Source organism: Doryrhamphus excisus, chromosome 14 (assembly GCF_030265055.1).
Source record: "Doryrhamphus excisus isolate RoL2022-K1 chromosome 14, RoL_Dexc_1.0, whole genome shotgun sequence".
NCBI classification, from domain to species: domain Eukaryota; kingdom Metazoa; phylum Chordata; class Actinopteri; order Syngnathiformes; family Syngnathidae; genus Doryrhamphus; species Doryrhamphus excisus.
Window position 1 is genome coordinate 18,169,944 of NC_080479.1, and position 26,015 is coordinate 18,195,958.

Below are 26,015 nucleotides of genomic sequence, written 5' to 3' on the forward strand. Positions count from 1 at the left end.
TATCCGCACAGTACTTTGGCTCTGACTCGTATCAGCACCGAAGACGAGGCCATCTACCAGTGCATCGCCGAGAACAGCGCGGGTACCAACCAAGCCAGCGCCCGTCTGGCTGTGGCGCAGGCCAAGGACCTGCCCGCTGCTCCCCAGGGACTCACGGCCAGCGTCCTGTCCACCAGTGCTCTCCAGATCTCGTGGAGCCAACCCCCTGCAGAAGTCACAGACGGTATTATCGGCTACGTGCTGCACATCCGCAAGATAGGAGGTGAGCGACAACACGAGAGGACGTCATACTTGAATCATCAGGTCACCTGATACATCCGTGTTTGTTTTTGTAGAGCCAGACACTTTGGAGCTGCAGGAAGCCATCAGCAAAGGGGCCTTCCAGCATGATGTCAACAACCTGGAGCCAGCCACCACCTACTCCCTTTACCTGAAGGCCTATTCACCCCTGGGAGCCAGTCAGCAGTCCCACACTTTGGTGGCCACAACACTAGGGGGCGGTAAGGAACATCCTTCACGGCTTCACAATGAATTATTGCTTTTTTTAGTGCTTAAATACGGCTATTTGTGGCCGCAACTATTTTTTTTAAATATAATTTAATGAGAACAATTAACAACAACAACAAAAGAACAAGAATAAAGCCAAAATATTCCAAGGAAAAAAGTTGTAATATTATGAGGAAAAATGAAATTTCATTAATTTTATTAATAATATTGATTATAAAATTAATTATAAAAATACTATCAATTTTATTAATCCTGATTAAAATATTACATATATATTTTTTTATATATATAGCCAAAATATTCCAAGGAAAAAGTTGTAATATTATGAGGAAAAATGAAATTTTATTAATTTTATTAATATTATTAATTATCAAATTATAAAATGAATTATAAAATAATATTAATTTTATTAATCCTGAATAAAATATTACATAAATATATATATTTCATCATTAAAGAAAAACAAAAAACATTTAAAAAAACAAAATTAATTTAATTAGAACATTTTGGAAAATATTATTAAGGGAATAAAGTCAAAATATTCATAATTCCAAGAAGAAAATAAACTAGAAAAACATGAAATAGTTGCAGAAATGTAGCATAAATAGCAAAAAAAAACAGCTGTTAATAAAATCCAAATATTAAGAGAAAAAGGTTGTAAAAACAAGAATAAAGTAGTCATATTTTGAGCAAAAATAATGTAATTTCAGTTGCATAGATTTGAAATATTAAAGATACAAGTTGTACTGTTTGTTATGAGAAACCAACAAATCAAAATAAAGTTGTAATTATGTTGGGGAAAAAGTAATAATAAGTTAGAAAATATTAAAGTTAAATATGTGGCTCTCCCCCCTGGACAAAGTGTGGACACCCCTGCTGTATTATGTGTACTACATTGGGTCATAGGAGCATACATGTGACTATAGGGGTGTTATTTCATGTCTAGAGGTCTCTAATATCGAGTGTTTTCCCCATGTGTTTTCACACTTGTATGATCTCACCTGGCGCGTCTTATCTCCCCACCCAGTTCCCACCCCTCCCACCTTTTTCACCAAGGTGGTGAACTCCAGCGCCGTCCAGGTGCTTTGGGAGCTCCCCAGCAAGCCGGGAAAGGCAGAAGGCTTCAGGCTGTCCTACCGCAGGGTCCCCAATGCTGACTTCCTGGGGCCCATCCAGCTGCCCTGTCACGTCAATGCCCACACCATCGCTAACCTGGGTGAGTGTGCGGGCGATGCCACCTTAGCTTGAAGAGGCATCTAGCCGTACTTGCAAAGTAGGAAGCTAGGTTATACAGTAGCTTACATGAATTATGTATTGATATCTAAAAACGTAACATTATACACTTCTATTTATATTTATATTTTCTATTTTTTTTATTTGATTGAACACCGCAACGCTTTAAAATTAACATTGTTTGGTGTGAATGCGTGTCTTTTTAGAAGAGGGCGCGGTGTATGAAGTCAAGCTGGTGGCCTACAACGGCAACGGAGAGAGCGACTGCTCCAAGAGGCTGGTGTCCCTGGCAGATGAAGGCACCAGGGCCCAAAATACCGGTGAGTCGGACCACCATCTTCCTGAAGCTTCTCTGGGAGAGTACTCTATGAGGTACTATGGGTAGACAATAGGAGTACATTTATGCCTGGAGTCCCACAAAAGATCACGGTGCCAACGCAAAAATGACACAACATATAACAGGCAAGTAAACACACATGGGGCAACTTCTAATACTAGGAGGAGTAATAAACGGCTTCTTTTTGCAAAAACAAGTGCCGCAAAGCATGCTGGGAAGGCGGAAGTGCTTCCCATGACACTGTGCCAGGTCTATAAATGCAATATTTTTGTAGATAGAGCATAGAAATATTGTTTACAACCCTTTAAATATAGTTTTTAACATTGTTAGAGACCTCCAGACATGAAATAACAACCCTATAGTCACTTTTACACTCATATTGGCCAATGTAGTAGACATAATAAGAGAAAATAAGACATAATATAGACTCTCACATGTTAACATTAGCAGAGGGCCTTGTTTTTTTTACTTCCTGTTCTATACAGTACTTCCTGCAATGGCATTGCAATTTATGTTTTATCTTCCATTTATCTTTCTTTTCCTAAAATACAGTCAAAATGGGCATATTTTGCACATTGTTGCAAATGGTGATTAATCATGATTAACTCATGAATATATACATGTCATTAATCTTTCTCTTCCTAAAATACAGTCAAAATGGGCATATTTTGCACATTGTTGCAAATGGTGATTAATCATGATTAACTCATGAATATATACATGTCATTTATCTTTCTCTTCCTAAAATACAGTCAAATGGGCATATTTCGCACATTGTTGCAAGTGGTGATTAATCATGATTAACTCATGAACATATATATACATACATGTAATTGATCTTTCTCTTCTAAATACAGTCAAAATGGGCATATTTGCACATTGTTGCAAATGGTGATTAATCATGATTAACTCATGAATATATACATGTCATTTATCTTTCTCTTCCTAAAATACAGTCAAAATGGGCATATTTCGCACATCGTTGCAAGTAGCGATTAATCATGATTAACCCACAATTAACTCCTCACTAATGAGGAAAAAAATGTCACAATTTTCTGCCATTAAACTGGTAATATGAGATAAAATAATGTTGTTTGTTTGCCTGAAGTAAGCAGAATAAAACATCAGACCTGTGCCGTCATTTGACCACTTGATGGCACTGTTGGCTCACCTTCCCCCCTTCTCCCTCTGCAACCAAGCAGCTCTTCATGCTTCTTCATGCTCTTCATGCTTTGCTTGATTGCTGACCAGCTTTCTTTCCGGGTGTGTTCAGGCGAGAAGACGCCGTGTCAGTGCAGGGAAGGAGAAGCCTCTCTGGGCAGCATCGTCATCGGCATCCATATTGGTACCGCCTGCATCATCTTCTGCGTCATCTTCCTCATGTTCGGATATCGCCGCAGGTAAGTGTCAATCACTCCGCTCTGATTCTGTGTCGTGGTGTGATCCTTCAAGTATCGGTCTTCCTTTTTTGCAGTTTGTTTTGCAGTAAAGGGACTCAGGACAGCTGGTCTGTACCCAGGGACAACGCAGGACATGGAGGCGTCCACAAGGAGGCAGCAGCGCCTTCGGTAGGTCAACAAAGCCAGCAGGTTGATACCGTCGATACCGTGCTTTTTTTTTTCACTGATATCGGCCCGATCTCGATCGGTGGCCGGCCGGTTGATCAGAGCACCCCTACCAGTATTGCAGTCGAGGGCTTTGTAGGATTTCAGCAGGTTTGCCACCAACTGCTTATAATGATCTGCCTTAGTTGTCGTTTCCAAAAGTCAATTTCTGCTACCGTTCGTGGCATTTCTCTACATGCATGAGAGAGATTTATGCAAATAAAAAAAACATACTTTTCTTTGAGTGACCTAAACCAAGAAAGGTGACCTAAACCAATAAAAGTGACATAAACCTATAAAAGTGACCTAAACCGAGAAAAGTGACCTAAACCAAGAAATGTGATCAAAACCAAGAAAGGTGATCAAAACCAAGAAAAGTGACCAAAACCAAGAAAAGTGACGTAAACCAAGAAAGGTGACATAAACCAAGAAAGGTGACCTAAACCAAGAAAGGTGACCTAAACCAAGAAAGGTGACCTAAGCCAAGAAAGGTGACCTAAGCCGAGAAAAGCGACCTAAACCGAGAAAAGTGACCTAAACCGAGAAATGTGATCAAAACCAAGAAAGGTGATCAAAACCAAGAAAAGTGACGTAAACCAAGAAAGGTGACCTAAGCCAAGAAAGGTGACCTAAACCAAGAAAGGTGACATAAACCAAGAAAGGTGACAAAACCTAGAAAAGTGACCAAAACCAAGAAAAGTGACCAAAACCAAGAAAAGTGACCTAAACCAAGAAAAGTGACCTAAACCAAGAAAGGTGACCAAAACCAAGAAAGGTGACCAAAACCAAGAAAAGTGACCAAAACCAAGAAAAGTAACCTAAACCAAGAAAGGTGACCTAAACCAAGAAAGGTGACCTAAACCAAGAAAGGTGAACTAAACCAGTAAAGGTGACCTAAACCACGAAAAGTGACCTAAACCAAGAAAGGTGACCTAAACCAATAAAAGTGACCTAAATCAAGAAGGTGACCTAAACCAATAAAAGTGACCTAAACCAAGAAAAGTGACATAAACCAAGAATGTGACCTAAACCAAGAAAAATGTTTTTTTGTTCCGGAAGCATTTTCCTTTTAGACCAATGTTATCCAAGTAGATACTACCATCCTTTACAAAGTAGGAAGTGCAAAGCATTTTAATGTCTTTTTCTTTTTTTTTCTTCTTCCTGTCAGCAGGCGGCGGTCTGTGCGGCCCAGTGCCAGATTGTCATTGAGGAACACGCGTCAAGTCTTCCTGGCACGGGCACCGGCTAGCACTGGTCAATAAACTCCCGCTTATCCCCCACCCCTCCCTCCCAACACCCTTCAGCTTTACTTTGGTTCTTTACGGGACCTGGACCAGGACCCGTGTACCATCCCCGCTCCCTAAAACCAAAGCATATTTGCCTTTATTATGAAAAAGCCTTTAAAAAAGCGTCGTCACCGCAGGCCCGTCAGGCTCTCCACGCGTGTGTGTACGCCACAAATACGGGCGTGTCAGCACTCTGGCGGGGGGTCTGTCCTATAACCAAAATGTTCCATATTCTCGGGATCCCGCCCCCGCCGTGCTCGACACGCCCCTTTGAAGCCAAATATTTCACGCCTGACCAAGTCGCCTGCGGTGACGCCGCGCCTCACCTTGCCTTCGCTTCCTGCGCAACCATAAGGGAATGAACACAGTGGCCTTCGTGAAAGCGTCCTGGTGGACCAGCCGTACGCGCCGCCGTCGTCTCCGAGCTGCACACCCCCAAAGAAACCTACCTCGCGGTCTGAGTCAGACCCAACCCTTTCACTTTCACTTCAAGCCTTCTTTGACCACTGCTGCCGTGCCCGTGCCGTGTCCGCCCACTCGGGGGGGGTCAGAAAACGCCTCACCTTACCCATCCAGAATTCATCCACATGATGCCTTCTACACCCCTTTTACCCCCAAACTTGGGTTGCCAGATGACTCCTAAGCATCACACCGTCCACACTCCAGACGCCCCCATGGCGGCAGCCTGGCATCTCATCAAGTTTTCAAAGGTGAGAAGCTTTGAAGGTATGGATGAGACTTTTAATACCTGGCCGTGTCAGCCACCCCCCCCCCCCCAAAAAAAAACAAGAAAACCAAGCTAAATGACACCCAAAGATGTTACATGTTTATGGTTTTCTTTCTTTTCGTCTTGCTTTTTTTGGCCTAAAAAGGGGGTCACATAAATTGCTTTAAGTCAAGTCAAACCAAAAACACCAAAAGATGACCTCGGCATTTCTTTCATATCCATTTGGATTTCCTTAGCGGTGCACCCCTGAGACTTTGGATACAAAATTTAAAAAAGGGACCAAATAAATGTCAGGCAGGGGTGTCCAAACTGCGGCCATTTTCAGTCCACAGCTCGTTTTTAAAAATTTTTTATATGTTTTTTAATGAAGTAATTATTAATGACGCCAATTTTCTTTGTCACCTTTAACACAAAGCTTTGAAAATTTAACACGGGGTTGTCCAAAGTGTGGCCCAGGGGGCCATTTTCAGTCCACAGCTTGTTTTTTTTATTGTATATGTTTTTTTTGTTTGTTTTTTTTAATGAAATAATTATTAATGAAAACAATTTTCTTTGTCACCTTTAACACAAAGCTAAGATGTTTTGGTCGGATAATTTAATACGGCCAAAGTGGTACATGGGGGCCATTTACAGCCCATTGCTGCTTTTTTATTGGCCCATGCTACAACAAAAATTTTAAAAAGCAGCAAAAATGGAAAAAATAGGCAGTAATTTTACAAGGACAAAGTTAAAATATTCTATAAAATATTAAGAGAAAAGTCACAATTTTACAAGAATAAAAATAATGGAATTAGAGTATCACAGAATTGAAATATTCAAGAAATAAGATATTTTTTGAAGTCATAATATGACAAAACATCGTTGTAATCGTTGTAATTTTTGGAAACTTGGGTTGCAGAAAAAGTTGTAATATTACGAGAATAAAGCCAAAATATGGAAATAAAATTAGAGTTATGAGAAAAAAATTTGAAAAAAAATCAGGTATTTGAAAAAACATTTCAGCCAATAAGAGAAAAAAAAGTAATTTTACAGAAATAAAACTGTAATATCAGGAGGGGAAAAAATTATTTTTAGTAGCATCAAGTTGAAATATGAAAGAAAAACACAATTTTGTTATAATATTATGAAAAACAAATAAAACAATGAATTAAGTTGTAATTTTTGGAAGAGTAGGTTGTGCAAAAACTTATAATGTTACAAGAATAAAGTCTAAATATAATAGGAATAAAAATGCAAACAGAAAATTTACAAGAATTTAAAAGAAAGTTGGAAGTATTTGGAAAATACAAAAATTTAACAGAAAAAGTCACAAAATAATAAATATTACAACGAAAAATATTACACATTTTTGTATGAGAGTTGAAATTTTAAAGACAAAATTTGTTGATTTTAATATGAAAATGTCATCCTTTCATGTTCCCCCACGTAGCCCTGGTAGCCCCCGTTTTGGACACCCCTGCTTTAGCGTATGTTGACCTACCTTGGATTTATTTCAGCATCTTTAATACAAGAAATATATAAAAGAGTTTGGACACCCCCGCTTTAAGAAATACTTCCTCCTTTTCAAAGTAGTGGACATTTCTTGCCAAATATTTAGACATGAAATATGTAACCAAATAGTCGTCCATGTTTAACACGTCCTCGCTGACCAAAGCACAGAACCGTGCACGAGTCCGTGCGCTATTTACAGCAGGAGAAACTTGAGGGCGGCAAAGAGAGGAACCGTGTCATCCGGTATGTTGTCAAACTTTACTGAGGATAAAGCATATTAGCATATTTGAGGCAGCTTTGTAGTTTATTGTATATTTGATTTTGTTTATTCTTCATCCAGAACCGTATTTTCCGGACTATAAGTTGCTCCAGAGTATAGTCACATAATATTATAGTATTATCTTTGATTTTCTCAGATGGGACTGGTGACTATAGGGGTGTTATTTCATGTCTGGAGGGCTCTGATAATGTTATAAACCTGTATTTAGAAGATCTTAAACAGGTTTTCTGTGCTCTAATTACTGACATATTCCATTCATTGCAGAAATTCACTTATGTATTATGATATGTATTATCATTCATACAGTTATTGATTAGTTCCAAAAGGGCCAAAAAAACCCAAAATATAAGGAAACCAAGGCAATGTTTCTGTGACATTTAAAAATTTTATGAGAATAACACAAAATGTGATGGAAAAAAAAACATTATTTTGGTAGCATAAAGTTGAAATAATAAAGATTTTTTTTTTTAAGTGACATTATTATGAGAATAAAAAAATAAAGCTAGTCCCAGCTAGTCAAAAATTAAAATAAAATTACTTTTTTTTTTTTTACTCCGTATACCTGAATGGGTTCCCTGGTCAGAATCTGTCTATAGTGTCTCAGCTCTAAAAAAAAAACCGCGCTGTGCATTCTTTACAGAGACTAAGTCTAAGGCACACTATTTGGCCGTACGAAAACTAATAAAGGTAGTACCAGCTAGTCAAAATAAAGTTTACATTTTTTGGGGGAAAATCATGTGACAAAAAAAAATAAAAAGTATTATGTGAAAAAAGTATTTTTTATTATTCATTAAAAAAATAAACAAATTCACTTTTCACGATCAGGTCTAGAACCAAATCACTCCAATGCTTGTGACCAATCACAGCGGAGTGGGCATGCCTGGAGGCGTTTTAGCAGGAAGCACAAATACAGCCGGAATAGGTGCAGATTCTGGAAAATCTAAAAAAAATAAAATAAAATTCTGTGCGGGTTATTGTGTGTAGCTGCTCTATAGGAGACCACAACTCAATACAAATAAAAAATGAGCATAATAGGTCCAATTTAATGTAAAGCATGAACCATTTATTTGCTCCCAGCTTCTATAAACCAGCAAATTCACCAAGCTCCCGATCTCATTGAATCATAACAGCCAATATTAACAGACTTAGCATTTAAAAACATGTCTAATTAGATATATTTTTCATATTTAAGACATAGGATCAGCCAAACTATAAAAAAGTATGACTTATAGTCCGGAAAATACGGTATTTCTTTTCATTTTTAAACAGCGTTGCATTTCAAAAAAAGCCATTTTATAAAGAATAATTCTATTTTCATGTGAAACAAAAGAAGAATAATATGATTGACACCTACCTCTTCAAGCTGCCGTTTTTGCCCTCCAAGTCCATCCTTTATGAGCAGAGCAGTTTATATTCTAACCTTTATTGCCTTGTTCACCCGTACTTTGATTTTTTTTTAACCATTTCAAACGCCATACCAAAAAAAAAAAATGTCTTTTTCTAGTGTGAAGTGTGTCTTTTTTTTTTTAAATTTGAATTTCAAAAAAATAGAACGCTTTCGCTGCTTCTGTTTGGACAGAAAAGTTGCCAAAAGAAATGTTGACATATTTTGGAATGTTTCTCTTTATTAGCTTAGCTTTGATTGATGATTGATGGATTTTGTATTTTTGTTTTCAAATGCAGAGATTGTAAATGTAAGGCTGGGATATTTTTATGTAGAATTGTTAGGAAGTAGCGGGTAATCCTTTTCTACGAGCGATTCTTTGTACTCGATAAGCTTTAACTTGTGTCGCCACGCCATGAAAAGGGTCTGCAGGTGAAAGCAGCAGCAGCAGAGCAGAGACTAAGCTGTAAAAAAAAATTTTTTTATGGGCCTGCAAGCCAAGCGCTGCAGCACAACTTATGATTACTTATACTCGTTATTTCTGATGATTGAGTAGGAGGGGAGTCCTATTTGTACATATATGGTAACACTTGACGTTACTATGTAGACATAATTGATGACACGGAATTCAATGTACTACCGAAACGCAAGGTTACAAGGCTGCAGCAATTTTGGTTGACACGGTTAATTATCTTCATTTTTTAATTTATTTATTTATGCAAAGCTTTCATATCTTAAACTGCACTATGATATTTGGTATTTGTGGATGAAATAAGTGGACATATTGGACCTTATCTTCAAAAGTCCGACGTAGCACGAAGGAAATAATCATCCGCACGGCTTGGTCTCTGCTTTGCTTGCAACCTGATAGAAATACTTGGACTGTATTTTCCATTTCTCACACACACCAACATGCCTGAAACCAAATAAAAACATTTTTCATGAACATCCGCCTTTGCTCATTTGCCGAACGAGAAGACACAACATTCCAGAAGAAGCCATTTGGAATATGAATATTGATTGAAATATCCTAGGAATGTGCTGAAATGGATTCACACACCGAGGAGCGAACCATCAGGGTTGGAACCACTCATAAGTTATGCCTGCACAGAATAAGCAGAATATTAATGTAAAACCAATTTCCACCAATAGAGGGTGACATTGATATTCATTTTCAATGGGAAAAAAATGTCAGAAAATATAGAATTATGGAAAAAAAAGTTGACATCGGAATGGTTTGAAGTGTCTGAGAAATGTTAGGAGACAAAAAATGAAATGTAAAAATGAAGAATGATTGTTGAAATAATAACTATAATCAAAAATAATAATAATAATTGTGTTGAACTATTAGGATCGAACCAGCAACCATTAGCTTAAGAGACAACGACTCTACAACCTGAGCCATGTCACAGTATAGTATAAGAAGCCGTAGGCACGAATCCGACACACTACAGCTGTGTCTACAGATATAGATTACCACCAACAGTATGGAGTGAATGAATAATGGCTTCACTTCATTGAAAAGCGCTATACAAACTGTTAATCATGGAAAATGTAAAATTATTTTCCACCAGTAGGGGGCACCCCATTCGATTAAAAAATGCTGAATTTTGAAATGTCGGAAAGTAAATGTATACAGGTGGGTAACAACCACAAATAAATGACCCATTCATTTTCAATAGGGAAAATGTCCCCATTGAAGTGAATGAATATGTGCTGCCCTTAACGTGTTGTATTGTGGGCTGTTGATTTAGCGACACCTAGTGGACACAATACGCCACTGTATATTCGTTGACTGCTGTTCAACTCGAACCGTCGCCAAAAAACGCTGTCTTACTTGTCGTCACGGAATATCATCTATTACGCTTCTGCCTTGGAGACTACGCACGTAAGTAACATCTAATGTCATTTAAATAATTTTAAGGCATGAGAAATGATTTTTTTTAGCACTGTTGTATAGTTTGTATAGGTTTGCTATGTGTCATGCTAGTTGTGGCTAACTTGAGGATTGTAGCTTTTATGCTAGCTGTACTCATATTGATGTTTATCTTTTGTATACATATCGCTGTATATCATATATATGTTCCGTGTTTATGTTTCTGTACAGTTTTACAGTGTTTAGAAAAATAATTAGTCCAGTAAAGGACGAGAAAATACAAAATTTTGTTTGTTTATTGGAGCACATTCAAATGTTAGCTAGCTGCCGAATGGTGGAACGAAGCACGAGCCATGTACGCGTGTATATGAAGCATTACGGTAATTAAAAATGTAACACGATTTTCCACCAGCAGGGGGGGCTGTAAATACCACTTTTATTGTTTGGTTCTGTTTTGCAGAGAATATGAAATTGCATGTGCTACAGTCTCATTCAGCAAAGGCTACGTTTAGCATACATATACAGTATAGAAATACATATTCAGTATATGCACACCCATTATAGAATATTTCACACTATACATGTCACGTGCCACTATTCAGCTTTCACAATCATGCAAGGCTATAGAATCTGCATTTTAGTCCAAAATAATCATACGGAATATGACATATGTGTCATGAACCTGTGCTGGAAAAACTGGAAAACACAAGACTATGCAGTACTCCCAATTCCAAGTACACAAGAAATGTATTTCAAAAGGTCTTTTACATCATTGTGCTTCATTGGATCAGGGCGACTAAACAATGCAGTACTTTTTTGGTAATATGCATAGAAAAATGTCTTTCATTGGGCAACACTATTACAATATTTAGCCATAAAAATGCTAATCCAGAAGATTTTCACTACATTTAATGTAAAAGTCTGTTGGGGGGGAAGGATGCAACTTTGCCACTTTGATATTTGCTAAGAATATAGAATTATTCTCATTTTAATTGTATATATGTCTTGTATTGTTCTGTGTTTTTTTACAGCAATGCTAGCTTCATGCTAGCTTCATCGTATCTTTGAGGACTCTTCAGTTTTCCTTGGAAAAAAGTTGGTCTACGGCCGCGACCCTCGTGAGGATAAGCGGTAAAAAAATGAATGAATAATTAGTTCTAAAGGTATTCAAATAGATAAAAAAAAACAAGGGTGCCCAAATTTAGGCACCTGCCTACTTTTGTTTAAATAATTATTACCCACATTCTGTAAATCCGTCTATCCCAGTTTTGGTCTGCTATATGATATATTTAAGTCATTTAGAAAGAAACATTATGAAACTTGGGAGGTTAAGGTTTAGCTTAGCAGGATTAGCATTAAAGGGACTGATTGCAACTGGATGATTCCATTTTTTTTTTCCAACCCAAAAAAATATAAACACACCACACATCACTCACAGTCGTCGTCGTATGTACGAGTGATGGCGTACAAAAAGCAGTTCCATTAACGCAAACAACAATTTCCCATCATGCAGTTGTTACATTTAGCAGCTAAACCTCACCACATTGTTATTATTAACATACATGTAGTATACATGTAGTCTACATGTAGTAAGTAGCTTATTTACTGACAGTAAGAAGAGTGCAGGATGTAATGTCGGCAGTGCGTTGCAATGTTGGCGCCGACCCCCCTCCACCCCAACCGGCGCCCCCCAATTTGCATACAGTCCCTTTAAGGTTAGCATTGGAGGGTTTGACTAGTGTGGAAGTAGAGTGTATCCCCGCAATTTCAGGATTTGGGGGGCTCTCCCCGGCTTTATGCTTCACTCATCACTCTTTTTCATCACGGTGGTCCTTGAATGCACCATGGTTAGAAGTGGACATTATTATTATTACTAGTGGTTTTACATCCATACTTCCACGGAAGCCTGCTCTCCATCCCTATCCTGGAAATGACCTTCGGGATGAGAGCAATGGAGTCAGGCCCTCAAAGCCCCACTATGATGGGACTGAAGATCGGGCCATAGTACATTCCAAAGTGTCCATCCCTTTGACATCACGTACAGTACATTCATTTGAAAGAGTGTAAATGTTGCAGCATATCGACTTGTTATTAAAGGTGTTATTATTATGATAATATCGATAAAGGACTACCCTGAAACATCACCCCCCGATTTTCTTGTATACTCACAGTATTTCCATCAGTCTGACAAGACCAGGTAGTTCACGCCGGGTTCCCACTGTGCGGGTTGGAGCTCAAATCGGACTCCATCTCGCCGGCAGCTCCTCCGCTTCGAGTGGACAGCCGATCCACGGAGCGCGGCGAGCCGTTGCTGGCGCGGGCGTGGCAGCAGTACGCCACCACGTCGGCCAGGTCCGCTCGGAAGGAGGTCGTGTAGAAGCCGTAGATGATGGGGTCGCAGCAGGTGTTCAGGTTGCCGAAGACAAACAGCACGTGGTGCACGTACTCGGGGGTGTGCTTGATCATGCTCGGTTGGAACCAGTACCAGATCCCCAGGATGTAGTAGGGGGTCCAACAGACCACAAAGGAGCTGACAATCACAACGGTCATCTTGAGGGTCTTCATGCGGGCTTTGGGAATCTTGTCTTTCCCGCTTCGTCGCAGGCATCGCTCGCCATCTGAGAATATTGATATTGGGGAGGAAATCGAACATGTTCATAAAGTCCCTGAACGTGACTCCTTAAAGACAAAGTAAGTGAATCTTCAATCACAACCACAGTCTTTTAGGGTCCGGAATGGGTTCCAGAAGGTTACTTTTACCATCATTGAAGACGTGATTGTCGACAAAGACACCATGAGGCGGCGACATCAACATTAATGCCACCTTCTTGTTTTGCCATGAGTTATTTCTTGAATTCAATCGTGCTTTAAACCTCAGGGCTCTGCTTTTCTTTTGATCACATCTGTCAAATAAAACAAAATGGAGCCAAAGAAAGTTCCAAGTGGAAACATTTTAATAAAAAACGATGAGCAACACGATCAAATTCCAGAAATAACTCATAGCAAAACATTCAGGTGGCGTCCATGTTCACTTCTTCAATGAAGGTAAAAGTAACTAAGTCATTTATATTCATCATTTATACATATTTGGAATTGGTTTATGTATATAATTTATTTATTTATGCTAAGAGTCCACCGGGCCGGCGCCAGTGCCTAGTGGCGTGCAGTGGCTCAAACTGGCTCATAGTGGCTCGTAACGGCGACAAAAATTTACTTTGGCGGCAAGAAAATTTGGGCGGCACGGTCGGTCAAGTGGTTAGCGCGCAGACCTCACAGCTAGGAGACCAGGGTTCAATTCCCTGTGCATGACCGTGCATGCGTGGGTTTTCTCCGGGTAGTACTCCGGTTTCCTCCCACATTCCAAGAACATGCTAGGTTAATTAGCCACTCCAAATTGTCAATAGGTATGAATGTGAGTGTGAATGGTTGTTTGTCTATACGTATGTGCCCTGTGATTGGCTGGCCACCAGTCCAGGGTGTATCCCGCCTCTCGCCCGAAGACAGCTGGGATAGGCTCCAGCACCCCCCCCCCCCCCCCCCCATGCAAGAAAATTTCAAAATGTTTAAAATCTTCATCGCGCATCAAGCAAACGGCGCCAAGTGTCCACCAAATGTTTTCATTGAAGTATCCGTTAACGTCAGAATGCAACGTTGTTTTTTTTTTTCAAGCTACCAAAACAAAAAAATTGCAAGAACGGCGTGTGGACATGACTTCCGGGGAGACCCAGCCACGCTATCGAGAAAACTCATTTCGGACAATTTACCTGCAATCTTTCGGTCGCTACCAAAAGCTCATGACCAAAGATGGAGGTAGGAACCAAGATGGATGGTAGCTTTTTATATGTAGTGCTTTAATACCGTGTTTTATATGTACTTTATGCGTTCTGTGTACAGTGGAAGTGACTTCATCTCAACATCAACGCACATCTGGACAAGAAAAGAAAAGGTAGCAAAAGAGTGTACGATGCTGAGTGGCGCCAACCTTTGCTTTTGTGCATCTGGCCAGTGATCTTGGTGAGGATGCGGGTGTAGCAGAAGGTCATGACAAGCAGAGGGAACACGTACAGAGTCACAAAATGAAACATGTTGTATGCCGTCTCCTGCCAGCGCTGATGGAAACTTCCGTGGGTGGCGCACTGAGTGAAGTCGGCTCCGTCTGCCTTAACGGCCCGAAAGATAAACAGCTGAGGATGAGGAGAGCGACAAGATGAAGGGGGTGCGTGCAGGTACAGAAAAAACACCACAAAAGTTTGTATGATAAACAAAGGCGGCCTTTTGTTTCATGCATACAAACTACGTAAAGAACTGATCACTGCCGGCAGTTCTTTAGTCCTTCCGTGTGGAAAATCCCTCCACTTGACTCCGCTTTCATGCCCTGCTCCGCCCATCGCCTCATCACAACATCGCTGCTGGTGAAATGATATTTGGAGTACTATTATCTTGGAACACTACCATTTTGGAGTAATAGTATCTTGAAATGTCACTTTCAAGCACCATCACATGGGAATACTACTATGTTTGAGAAATATTATCTTGGATTATTATCATATCTGTTTGTTTTAGATAATATTATTTGTTATCACTTTTTTCTTGTAATAGTACTATTTTGGAGTAATAGTATCTTGAAATGCCATTTTGAAGTAGTACCACCTGGAAATACTACAATGTTTGAGTAATATTATCTTGGAATACAGTTTTGAACTATTATTATCTGGGAATATTATTATATTTGTATTACTATTATATTTGAATACTCCTATTTTGGAGTAATAGTATCTTGAAATGCCATTTTCAAGCACTATCACATAGGAATACTACTATGTTTGAGTAATATTATCTTGGAATACAGTTTTGAACTACTATTATCTTGGGATACTATTATTTTGAACACTTTTTTCTTGGAATACTACTATTTTGGAGTAATAGCATCTTGAAATGCCATTTTCAAGAACTATCACATAGGAATACTACTATGTTTGAGTAATATTATCTTGGAATACTATTATTTTGATCACTTTTTTCTTGGAATACTACTATTTTGGAGTAATAGTATCTTGAAATGCCATTTTCAAGCACCATCACATGGGAATACTACTATGTTTGAGTAATATTATCTTGGAATACAGTTTTGAACTACTAGTATCTTGGAATACTATTCTTTTTTTAACAATTTTTTCTTGGAATACTACTATTTTGGAGTAATAGTATTTTGAAATGCCATTTTGAAGCACTATCACATGGGAATACTACTATGTTTAAGTAATATTATCTTGGAATACAGTTTTGAACTACTATTATCTTGGAATACTATTATTTTGATCACTTTTTTTCTTGGAATACTACTATTTTGGAGTAATAGTATCTTGAAATGCCATTTTGAAGTAGTACCACCTGGGAATACTACAATGTTTGAGTAATATTATCTTGGAATACAGTTTTTTTGTCCCGTCCAGCCCAAATATTATATTTGGAGTACTTTTATCTTCGATGACTACTATTTTGGAGTAATAGCATCTTGAAATTCCATTTTCAAGCACTATCACATAGGAATACTAATATGTTTGAGTAATATTATCTTGGAATACAGTTTTGAACTACTATTATCTTGGAATATTATTTTATTTGTAGTACTATTATATTCGAATACTACTATTTTGGAGTAATAGTTTCTTGAAATGCCATTTTCAAGCACTATCACATAGGAATACTACTATGTTTAAGTAATATTATCTTGGAATACAGTTTTGAACTACTATTATCTTGGGATACTATTATTTTGAACACTTTTTTCTTGGAATACTACTATTTTGGAGTAATAGCATCTTGAAATTCCATTTTCAAGCACTATCACATAGGAATACTACTATGTTTGAGTAATATTATCTTGGAATACTATTATTTTGATCACTTTTTTCTTGTAACACTACTATTTTGGAGTAGTAGTATCTTGAAATACCATTTTCAAGCACTATCACGTGGGAATACTACAATGTTTGAGTAATATTATCTTGGAATACAGTTTTGAACTACTAGTATCTTGGAATACTATTCTTTTTTTAACAATTTTTTCTTGGAATACTACTATTTTGGAGTAATAGTATTTTGAAATGCCATTTTGAAGCACTATCACATGGGAATACTACTATGTTTAAGTAATATTATCTTGGAATACAGTTTTGAACTACTATTATCTTGGAATACTATTATTTTGATCACTTTCTTTCTTGGAATACTACTATTTTGGAGTAATAGTATCTTGAAATGCCATTTTGAAGTAGTACCACCTGGGAATACTACAATGTTTGAGTAATATTATCTTGGAATACAGTTTTTTTGTCCCGTCCAGCCCAAATATTATATTTGTAGTACTATTATCTTCAAATACTACTGTTTTGGAGTAATAGTATCTTGAAATGCCATTTTCAAGCACTATCACATAGGAATACTACTATGTTTGAGTAATATTATCTTGGAATACAGTTTTGAACTACTTTTATCTTGGAATACTATTGTATTTGGAGTACTATTATCTTGGATTACTACCATTTTGGAGTAACAGTATCTTGAAATGCCATTTTCAAGCACTATCACATAGGAATACTACTATGTTTGAGTAATATTATCTTGGAATGCAGTTTTGAACTACTATTATCTCGGAATATTATTATATTTGTATTACTATTATATTTGAATACTCCTATTTTGGAGTAATAGTATCTTGAAATGCCATTTTGAAGTGCTTCCACCTAGGAATACTACTATATTTGGAGTAATAGTATCTTGGAATGGCATTTTGAAGTACTACCACTTAGGAATACTACTATATTTGGTAATAGTATCATGTATACAATTATTTTGGTGTACCATTGACATTACTATCTGGGTATACTATTATTAAAAATGCTACAGGGACGCCAGACAGCCACGAGTTTGCGAGCTAGCGAGCCAACAAGCCAGCAGGCTAATTAAGTTAGCCTCATATTTAGTATTTCTTTTGAACTTAAGAAGGACTTTCAAACAGAGTGGGGAAGAAAGACAAAGTAAGAATCCACAAACTTACCACTTCCACACGGAATGGGAGGAGAACCGTTTTTTTTTTTTTTTTTTTTTTTTACACTCTGCATCCATGGCTGGCTACATGGAGTACAAGGTAGGATAATGTCTCGTCCATAGTAGTAGATTACTGCTGCGGACATCAGTTAACAAATATCGGATAATAAACCGTGATAATGAGTGATCGATAATGGGACTGCCATATTGCGAGAGATGACATGTGTGCACGTGTTTGTATTGGCGGAACCTTTATCAGCCCAATCCGCCCCACCTCCAACCCACACACACACACACACGTCACCCGGAATGTAAGCGTAGACTAGATATCACATTCCAGTGGGAACAACGTGTGTGTGTGTTTTTTTCACCTTTTCTTTCTATGTGATTCCCTTTTTCAGCTAGAAGGAGACTCCCATTCCATCCCAAACAAGCGACTGACTGGCAAGCACACAAAAGCCCGCCCGCAGACTAGCTGATGAACTCGGGGGGGAAAGCTGAATGCGAGCCCATCGTCCACACATCTATCGGTGACTGAATCTGCTCCCAGCTTCAACACGCTGCTGCTGATGATGCTGATGCTGGCGCTATTTTTAGCTCCTCTACCTCACAGAGGCGACTGCAAACAAAAGCTGCAGAGACAAATGTCTCAGGTTTAACCTCCGCAGTCATACGGTACATCTTTGGGCCACCACCCACTTTGCTTCTTAAAGCCAAGTATTCCTTATGGCGGTACGGCATACACACAGAATTCCGATTTATACCACTTTGGCATTATCACACCCCACTTCATTGACGCTCTACTTCCACATTTACCGGTTTTTACCACATCTAAGATCATGATTCCACAATTTCCATACGGCATTTCAGTTACATTTTAGTAGCTCTACCACATTCTACAAGCGATTCCACATTATTCCAAAATCAAATGTCATGTTCCCACATTTCACTAACAGCAGCCAATCATGATAAGCTTGTCTACCCACTGGAAATGGCATTAATTGATAAATATACAAACATGTACCAATGTGAGTTAAAAAAAAACTATAAAATTGTATATTTTTCAGATTATTATATTATTATTTATTACCATTAGCCACGTCTACATGAGAAGTTTTTCCTCTTTCCGAATGACTTTTCTGAAAACAATGGTATACATGGAAAGGAATATTCCAATCTCCTGTCTACATGCGGCACTATAATCAAAACAGAATAGTCAATACGGCATGCGCAGTAAAACGTAAACATCAACATCCCGTAATACCGGCTTTTTTTCACTTGTTGGAATAACTCTGTATTGCTAGTTTTTTTTTTTTCATCCAGTCTTGAAATTTAGTTTGGATCAAAAACAAACTTTGCTTAGCAGTCCAGTGCCGATTGCTGGCCTCCATTTTTAAAAGTGAAGAATGTCTGGAGCTACATGTTACGTCATATCTGAGCACGGGCTGAAAGAACGCACCCGGGATAAATTTAAACAGGAAAAGGTCAAATTCAATCATGCTAATACAGTAAACCTCGGATATATCGGACTCAGATATATTGGAGATAAAAAAGATAAAAAAGAACCGATTTTTCTGTAATGCATTTCCAATAAAAATTCATTGCATATATCGGATTTTTTATAACGGATTTCGCCTATTTCGGACAAAATCTCCAGTCCCGTTCCAATGCATTTCCATTAAATTTCCCTGGCATATATCGGATGGCCGCATCGTGGCGCTCCGATTCGCCGAATCGTGACAGGCCGCTATACGACGTCATTTGCAGCGTTTGCAGCGTTGCCTGCGCGTCCAGGTACATTGGAAACATAGTCAAGGAAGTGCCTTTTTATAACGGATAAAATCCAATTTACGCATATATATCGGATATAAATCCGACATATGCGTAAAACTGACATTTTCCGGTATACGCATATAACGGATTTCGCTTATATCGGACAAAACCAGTGGGAACAATTGAATTCCGATATATCCGAGGTTTACTGTAGTAGAAGTGTTTAGATTCTGTTCCACAGATGGCGCTAATGCACACCGTAAGCTGCTTGCCAACCGCCAATAAACAACAGAAGAAGAAAAACACCACGAAGAAGAACTTTCCGTTTGAGCGGGTACAAGATACCTCAATCGGATTAGGGAAAGGAATATTCCACCCCTGGGAATACCATTATATGTTCATTCGGATTGGCACTTTTTTTCGGAACGAGGTGTATAACAAAGGTTACATTCTTTCAGTTTGAGCAAATAAACCGAATCCAATTGGAATATTTGGGTCCATGTATACATGGCTATTGTTTTCGGAAAAGTATTACAGAAAGATTCCATTTGGAAAGAGGACAAACTCGTGTAAACGTGGCTAATGTCAATATATTTTTTCCTTATGGGGGCTATTAAAGCTATTAAAGTTTATGTACAAAATAGGGCGGCACGGGGGTCTAGGGGTTAGCGCACAGACCTCTCAGCTAGGAGACCAGGGTTCAATTCCACCCTCGGGCATCTCTGTGTGGAGTTTGTGGATATTTGAATGAATATTTTTCCACCATCGGAGTTTGCATGTTCTCCCCGTGCATGCGTGGGTTTTCTCCGGGTACTCCGGTTTCCTCCCACATTCCAAAAACATGCTAGGTTAATTAGCCACTCCAAATTGTCCACAGCTATGAATGTGAGTGTGAATGTCTTTGCTAACAGCACTCGATTCATCACGCTGCAACTTAAAACTCAAAAGGTGTATAAACAAATGCCAAATGGTTAGCATGTAAGCCACACAGAAGATTGGGAAGACGTGGGTTCGATTCTCATTGTGGAGTTTGCATGTTCTCCCCAAAAACATGCTAGGTTAATTAGTGACCCCAAATTGTCCATAGGTATGAATGTGAGTGTGAATGTCTTACTGAGAACAAACACTATGCTAACAGCACTCGATTCATCACACTGCAACTTAATACTCAAAAGGTGTATAAAAAAAAAACTAATACTAATTTATACTGATACTAAAATACTAATTTCGCAAGGGGGGGGGGGGGGGCGGCACATCTGGGAGACCAGGGTTCAATTCCACCCTCGGGCATCTCTGTGTGGAGTTTGCATGTTCTCCCCGTGCATGCGTGGGTTTTTTTTCCGGGTACTCCGGTTTCCTCCCACATTCCAAAAACATGCTAGGTTGATTGGCTACTCCAAATTGTCCATAGGTATGAATGTGAGTGTGAATGGTTGTTTGTCTATGTGTGCCCTGTGATTGGCTGGCGACCAGTCCAGGGTGTACCCCGCCTTACGCCTGAAGACAGCTGGGATAGGCTCCAGCACCCCCCGCACCCCCCTCGTGAGGAAAAAGCGGTAGAAAATGAATGAATGAATGTACAAAATGTATCAAAGTGAGTTTGTTGTTTTTCACGGTGCCTTTTGTTTATTTCCTCCTCTGGTTTTAGGTTGCCTGGGAGCACATAAGAGCGTACCTGCGGAGATGCCAGCAGCAGACTGAGCGTCCAGGCCACGAGCAGCATGCGTTTGTTCCTGAGCCCCGCGTCCAGGGAATCCAGAGGATGCAGAATGGCGCGATATCGATCGAGGCTCACCACCACGAGTATGAAAGCAGCCGAATGCATGGCGAACAGCTTGAGGAAGCACAAGAGTTTACACATGACGTCCCCGGCGTACCACTGCACCGTCATGTTCCAAATGGCGTCCAGCGGCATCACCACGAAAGTCATCACCAGATCCGCCGACGCCAAGCTGGCGATGAGGGGGCGCAGGTGCGCCGCCAGGCGGTAGCCCCGCCCCCAGCAGACGCTGATCAGGACGGACAGGTTGCTGACGGCGGCGAAGACGAAGAGCGCCAGCGTGGCCGCGACGCGGCAACGGGCGGCGACAGTGAAGGCGGGGGCTTCCCACGGCGGCGACGTGGACGGGACGGACGCGTTGTGCGGTGGCGGGTACGCAGGTGTGGAAAACCACAACGAAAGGTTTCCCGCCATGAGAGCGGACTCTGAAAACAACAAAGGCGTTGATTACACTCAAAGTCAAACGTCACTCGCTTTATTGACACTGGTAAGTCAATTATGACTTTTCTCTCGTTAGCAGGATTTATGATGGCGCTATCTGCAGGGCAAGATTTTTTTTTTTTTTTTTTTTTTTTTCAGGAGCGTCATGGTGCCGCTCTGAACAAAAATTTAATCGGTCGCTTCTCTACGGCTTTGATGCTAATGCTATTTTAGTCACCAACCTCTCGGTTGAGGGTGAAAATTGATCTTCTCAGTTGTCCTTGCAAGATGTTGCATTTGTGATGTCATCGTGACTAACAAGACATCCTTAAAGTGAACTCGACACGACGACCCGGGTCTCAAATACAATAACATAACATTCCCGGTATCATATCTAATAACATACTCTATAATTCATTCATTCATTTTCTACTGCTTTTTCCTCACAAGGGTCACAGGGGGGGTGCTGGAGCCTATCCCAGCTGTCTTCGAACTGGCGAGAGGCGGGGTACACCCTGGACTGGTGGCCAGCCAATCACAGGGCACATATAGACAAACAACCATTCACACTCACATTCATACCTATGGACAATTTGGATTCGTCAATTAACCTAGCATGTTTTTGGAATGTGGTAGGAAACCGGAGTACCCGGAGAAAACCCACGCACGCACGGGGGAAAACATATAAAATACAAACAGAGGGTGGAATCGAACTCGGGTCTCCTAGCTGTGTGCCATGTGCGCTGACAGCAAAAATATTCATTCATTCATTCATTTTTCTACCGCTTATCCTCACAAGGGTTGTGAGGGGTGTTGGAGCCTATCCCAGCTGTCTTCAGGGCGAGAGGCGGGGTACACCCTGGACTGGTGGCCAGCCAATCACAGGGCACATATAGACAAACAACCATTCACACTCACATTCATACCTATGGACAATTTGGAGTGGCCAATTAACCTAGCATGTTTTTGGGGAGAACATGCTAACTCCACAATGAGAATCGAACCCACGTCTTCCCGATCTCATAACTGTGTGGCCTACATGCTAACCATTCGGCATGTTTGTGTATTTGTTTATACACCTTTTGAGTTTTAAGTCGCAGTGTGATGAATCGAGTGCCGTTAGCAAAGTGTTTGTTCTCAGTAAGACATTCCCACTTTACATTCATACCTATGGACAATTTGGAGTCACCACTTAACCTAGCATGTTTTTGGAATGTGGGAGGAAACCGGAGTACCCGGAGAAAACCCACGCATACACGAGGAGAACATGCAAACTCCGATGGTGGAAAAATATTCATTCATTCACTCACATGGCACATATAGACAAACAACATAGACAAACAACCATTCACACTCACATTCATACCTATGGACAATTTGGATTTGCCAATTAATTAATTAACAATAATTAACCTAGCATGTTTTTGGAATGTGGGAGAAAACCGGAGTACCCGGAGAAAACCCACGGGGATGGGGAGAACGGGGAGAACATGCAAACTCCACACAGAGATGGCCGAGGGTGGAATCGAACCTCCTGGTCTCCTAGCTGTGAGGTCCGTGCGCTAACCACTCGAACGCCGTGCCGCCCCATATCCTATCAATAATCCATTTTTAGTTCACGGAGGGAACTATGTGCTGAATATGGTCCCTGTGCCACATTTTGGACACCCGCTGTATTGCACGCCAGTGTGTCACTGAGGATTTTCCAGCCTGCAAGTTGAATTAAAGTGGAATTACTTGCAAATTAATCCTTCCACAGTGGGGGGGCAACACAACATTCCGTTTGAAAAGTCATCTAGAAATACATTGTTGAAATGTTTTAGCAGATTTAGGTTTAATAATAACTCATGTTTATATTATTATGCCAACTACAGTATATTTGTCATCACTAAGTATTTGATACTGCTACATTTATATACTATATTGTTAACAAACTTGCTTCTGTTGACTTAATTCACATTATGGACGTCATTTTGCACACACAAGTATATGGAATAAAAATCGCCCTATTAGCTTTTTGGGCAGCAAGACGTAATAGCGCCCTCTGTCGGTGATTGTAAGCTGGTGGTACTGCACCAAAGAAGACGCCAATGTTTCCTTACAATCCAAAAAAAAAAAAAAAAAACAGGAAACATCCAAACATTGTGTTTCTTTAAAGAGACGCCATCTTTATTATAAAAACGGATCGCCACGACAAGCTTCTATCATCTTACCTGAAGTCATCTTGGGAGGTTTCACAGTTGCTCAAGTATCTCAAGCATCACTTTGTCTTAGCTTCTGGCAGTCTCGCGATACTCTTCACAGACGCTCCTTCCTGGCGACGATGAGTTTTATGTGTTGTTTTTTTTTTTTTTTACGGCGGAGGCAGCCTCCATAGCTTAGCCTCGTCTGCAGGCACGCGCACAGTCTGCTCCTGCTATAATACATGCAGTGTTGAACGAGGAAGCAGGGTCGCCGCTGATTGGTCGAGTTGGGCGGGGTGACGTCACGGCTCCTGCCGCATGAGCCACACACAAGACATTCGAGAGGATTTCCAGGAATAGTCCTGCTGACTGCACAGTACGTCGCCATTCTTTCGTTTTTTATGTGTTATTATTATTATTTCTTTCTTATTCTTATGGATTATGGTTACAAAAAAATGAATACATAAAAAGCATTTTGTGTTATTTTTATCTTTTTACATTCTGTAATGAACTGAGATGTAAATTAACTGGATGTTCCAAATGAACTATTATCATTACCATTAGTATTGGCATTTGATTTGTTGTTTGTTTGTATTATTTTTTTAATTATTTATTTATTTGTGTACTTAATATATATATTATTTTATTTTATTTTTTAAATCGTATTTTTTGTTTGTATATTTGATTATTTGTACGTCATTTTTAAATATTTATTTATTATTTATTTATTATTTGTTTTATTAAAATATTATCTATTTATTTATTTTTGTTGTTCTTTATTTTTATGTTGTTAATATTGTTTTATTATTTATTTATTTGGATTGACTGATCCTTTTGGACATTGGCATTTTTTTCATTTTACAATATGTTTCTTTCATTCATTCATTAATAATTAATAATTAATAATTGGACAAAAAGACATTCATTAAGCATAATGTAAACCTATTCATTATCCGACCATAATTAGGGAACAGTTAGACAACCGACCAGTCCAGGGTGTACCCCGCCTCTCGCCCGAAGTCAGCTGGGATAGGCTCCAGCATACCCCCACGACCCTAGTAAGGATAACCGGCATAGAAAAAAGAAGGATGGATAAGGCCAACTGACCAGGTTTTAAGCGCAGCAAAAAAACGAAATGCTGACCTCTAGTGCTGAGTACATGTATTACAGATCCTTCATACCGTAATGCAGTGATTTTGAACTTTTTTTGAGCCACGAGACGTTTTTTTTACATTGGAAAAAGGTTTAATTACGGTAAACCACTCACCAAAGATGTTACAAAATGCTACCACGAGCTCTCACGTGCATCACTCCACGAGCTCTCACGTGCATCACTAAGTCTATTGGAGGAACGAAACTCAGCTACGGTGTTGCCACACGGACGAATATTACATTGCTCTGCCAGTCTTTACACGCTACAATGGCATACATAATATTAAACGGAGGAGACATAACTAATGTCTAACTTTAAAAAGAACGTTTACATAGTGGAACAGACTTTTACCTATGCATAATAACGTCTTTTTTGTCTTTATAAAAGAAAGAAAACTATAAAGCTAGTCCAACTTAGGTGGCAAAAAACTATCAAAATGGCCCCCTTTGATTTTTCAGGATGCAGTAATCGGTGTAAAAAGGTTGTAAATATGTAAACGGCCACTAGATGGCTCCACCTTCACGTGTGAGTGCATTTTAGCAACATTTAACTCATTCATTGTTTGGCATCTAAACGAGGATATATAAGATGCACTTTATTATTTTTTTTACTTATAATGATTTAATTATGTATATTTGTCACTATAATGTTTTATATCGATACGCATTTGAAACCGTGTGACCCCCATAGAGCCTCAATAGACAGGAGGTGTATTGAAATAAAAATATAAATGTAATTACTAGATAAATGCTGATTATGTATACGGAGAGGATGTGGAATACAAATTAGAACGCACCCCAATATGGAGTTCATTATAAATAATTTACATTTTTTCAATGCGCAAAGTAGGTCAGAAAGTCCACTGGCATCTTGTTGGTTACGCATTTAGTTGGCTACATTAGATAAAGATCATTCAATTCGCATGTTCAGA

At 39.2% G+C, this 26,015-nt stretch overlaps 2 protein-coding genes and 1 long non-coding RNA gene across 3 annotated transcripts in view; 2 read left to right on the forward strand and 1 right to left on the reverse strand.

Moving 5' to 3' along the window:
• Nucleotides 1-9,762, forward strand: part of si:ch211-57n23.4 (immunoglobulin superfamily DCC subclass member 3) — a 32,194-nt gene extending 22,432 nt beyond the window's left edge. The window contains exons 8-14 of the mRNA XM_058047688.1: nucleotides 12-262; nucleotides 336-500; nucleotides 1,535-1,723; nucleotides 1,947-2,060; nucleotides 3,351-3,477; nucleotides 3,552-3,645; nucleotides 4,850-9,762. Of these exons, the coding sequence (XP_057903671.1) occupies nucleotides 12-262; nucleotides 336-500; nucleotides 1,535-1,723; nucleotides 1,947-2,060; nucleotides 3,351-3,477; nucleotides 3,552-3,645; nucleotides 4,850-4,930 (1,021 nt within the window). The 3' untranslated portion in view covers nucleotides 4,931-9,762. The remainder of the gene's footprint in view (nucleotides 1-11; nucleotides 263-335; nucleotides 501-1,534; nucleotides 1,724-1,946; nucleotides 2,061-3,350; nucleotides 3,478-3,551; nucleotides 3,646-4,849) is intronic.
• An 854-nt stretch (nucleotides 9,763-10,616) lies between these two features.
• LOC131101903 (uncharacterized) lies at nucleotides 10,617-24,478 on the forward strand. The gene is made up of 7 exons (XR_009119343.1): nucleotides 10,617-10,737; nucleotides 11,757-11,856; nucleotides 14,395-14,535; nucleotides 14,620-14,739; nucleotides 14,833-14,951; nucleotides 18,177-18,305; nucleotides 21,197-24,478. It is a non-coding gene; the product is annotated as an uncharacterized LOC131101903 (long non-coding RNA).
• gnrhr1 (gonadotropin releasing hormone receptor 1) lies at nucleotides 11,066-24,453 on the reverse strand. The gene is made up of 4 exons (XM_058047304.1): nucleotides 23,962-24,453; nucleotides 21,224-21,753; nucleotides 14,708-14,909; nucleotides 11,066-13,343 (listed from the first exon to the last, which is right to left on the reverse strand). The coding sequence occupies exons 1-4, from the start codon at nucleotides 23,969-23,971 to the stop codon at nucleotides 12,928-12,930; spliced, it is 1,158 nt and encodes a 385-aa protein (XP_057903287.1). The 5' UTR covers nucleotides 23,972-24,453; the 3' UTR covers nucleotides 11,066-12,927.
• Nucleotides 24,479-26,015: the final 1,537 nt, after the last annotated feature.

Excerpts from the sequence above, each read along its gene's own strand:
- gnrhr1 (XM_058047304.1), bottom strand. Across the intron at positions 14,910-21,223 it reads TGCTGCTGGCATCTCCGCAG|CTGTTTATCTTTCGGGCCGT; the intron begins GTACGCTCTTAT and ends CCTCATCCTCAG. Across the intron at positions 13,344-14,707 it reads CCAGATGCACAAAAGCAAAG|ATGGCGAGCGATGCCTGCGA; the intron begins GTTGGCGCCACT and ends CAATATTCTCAG.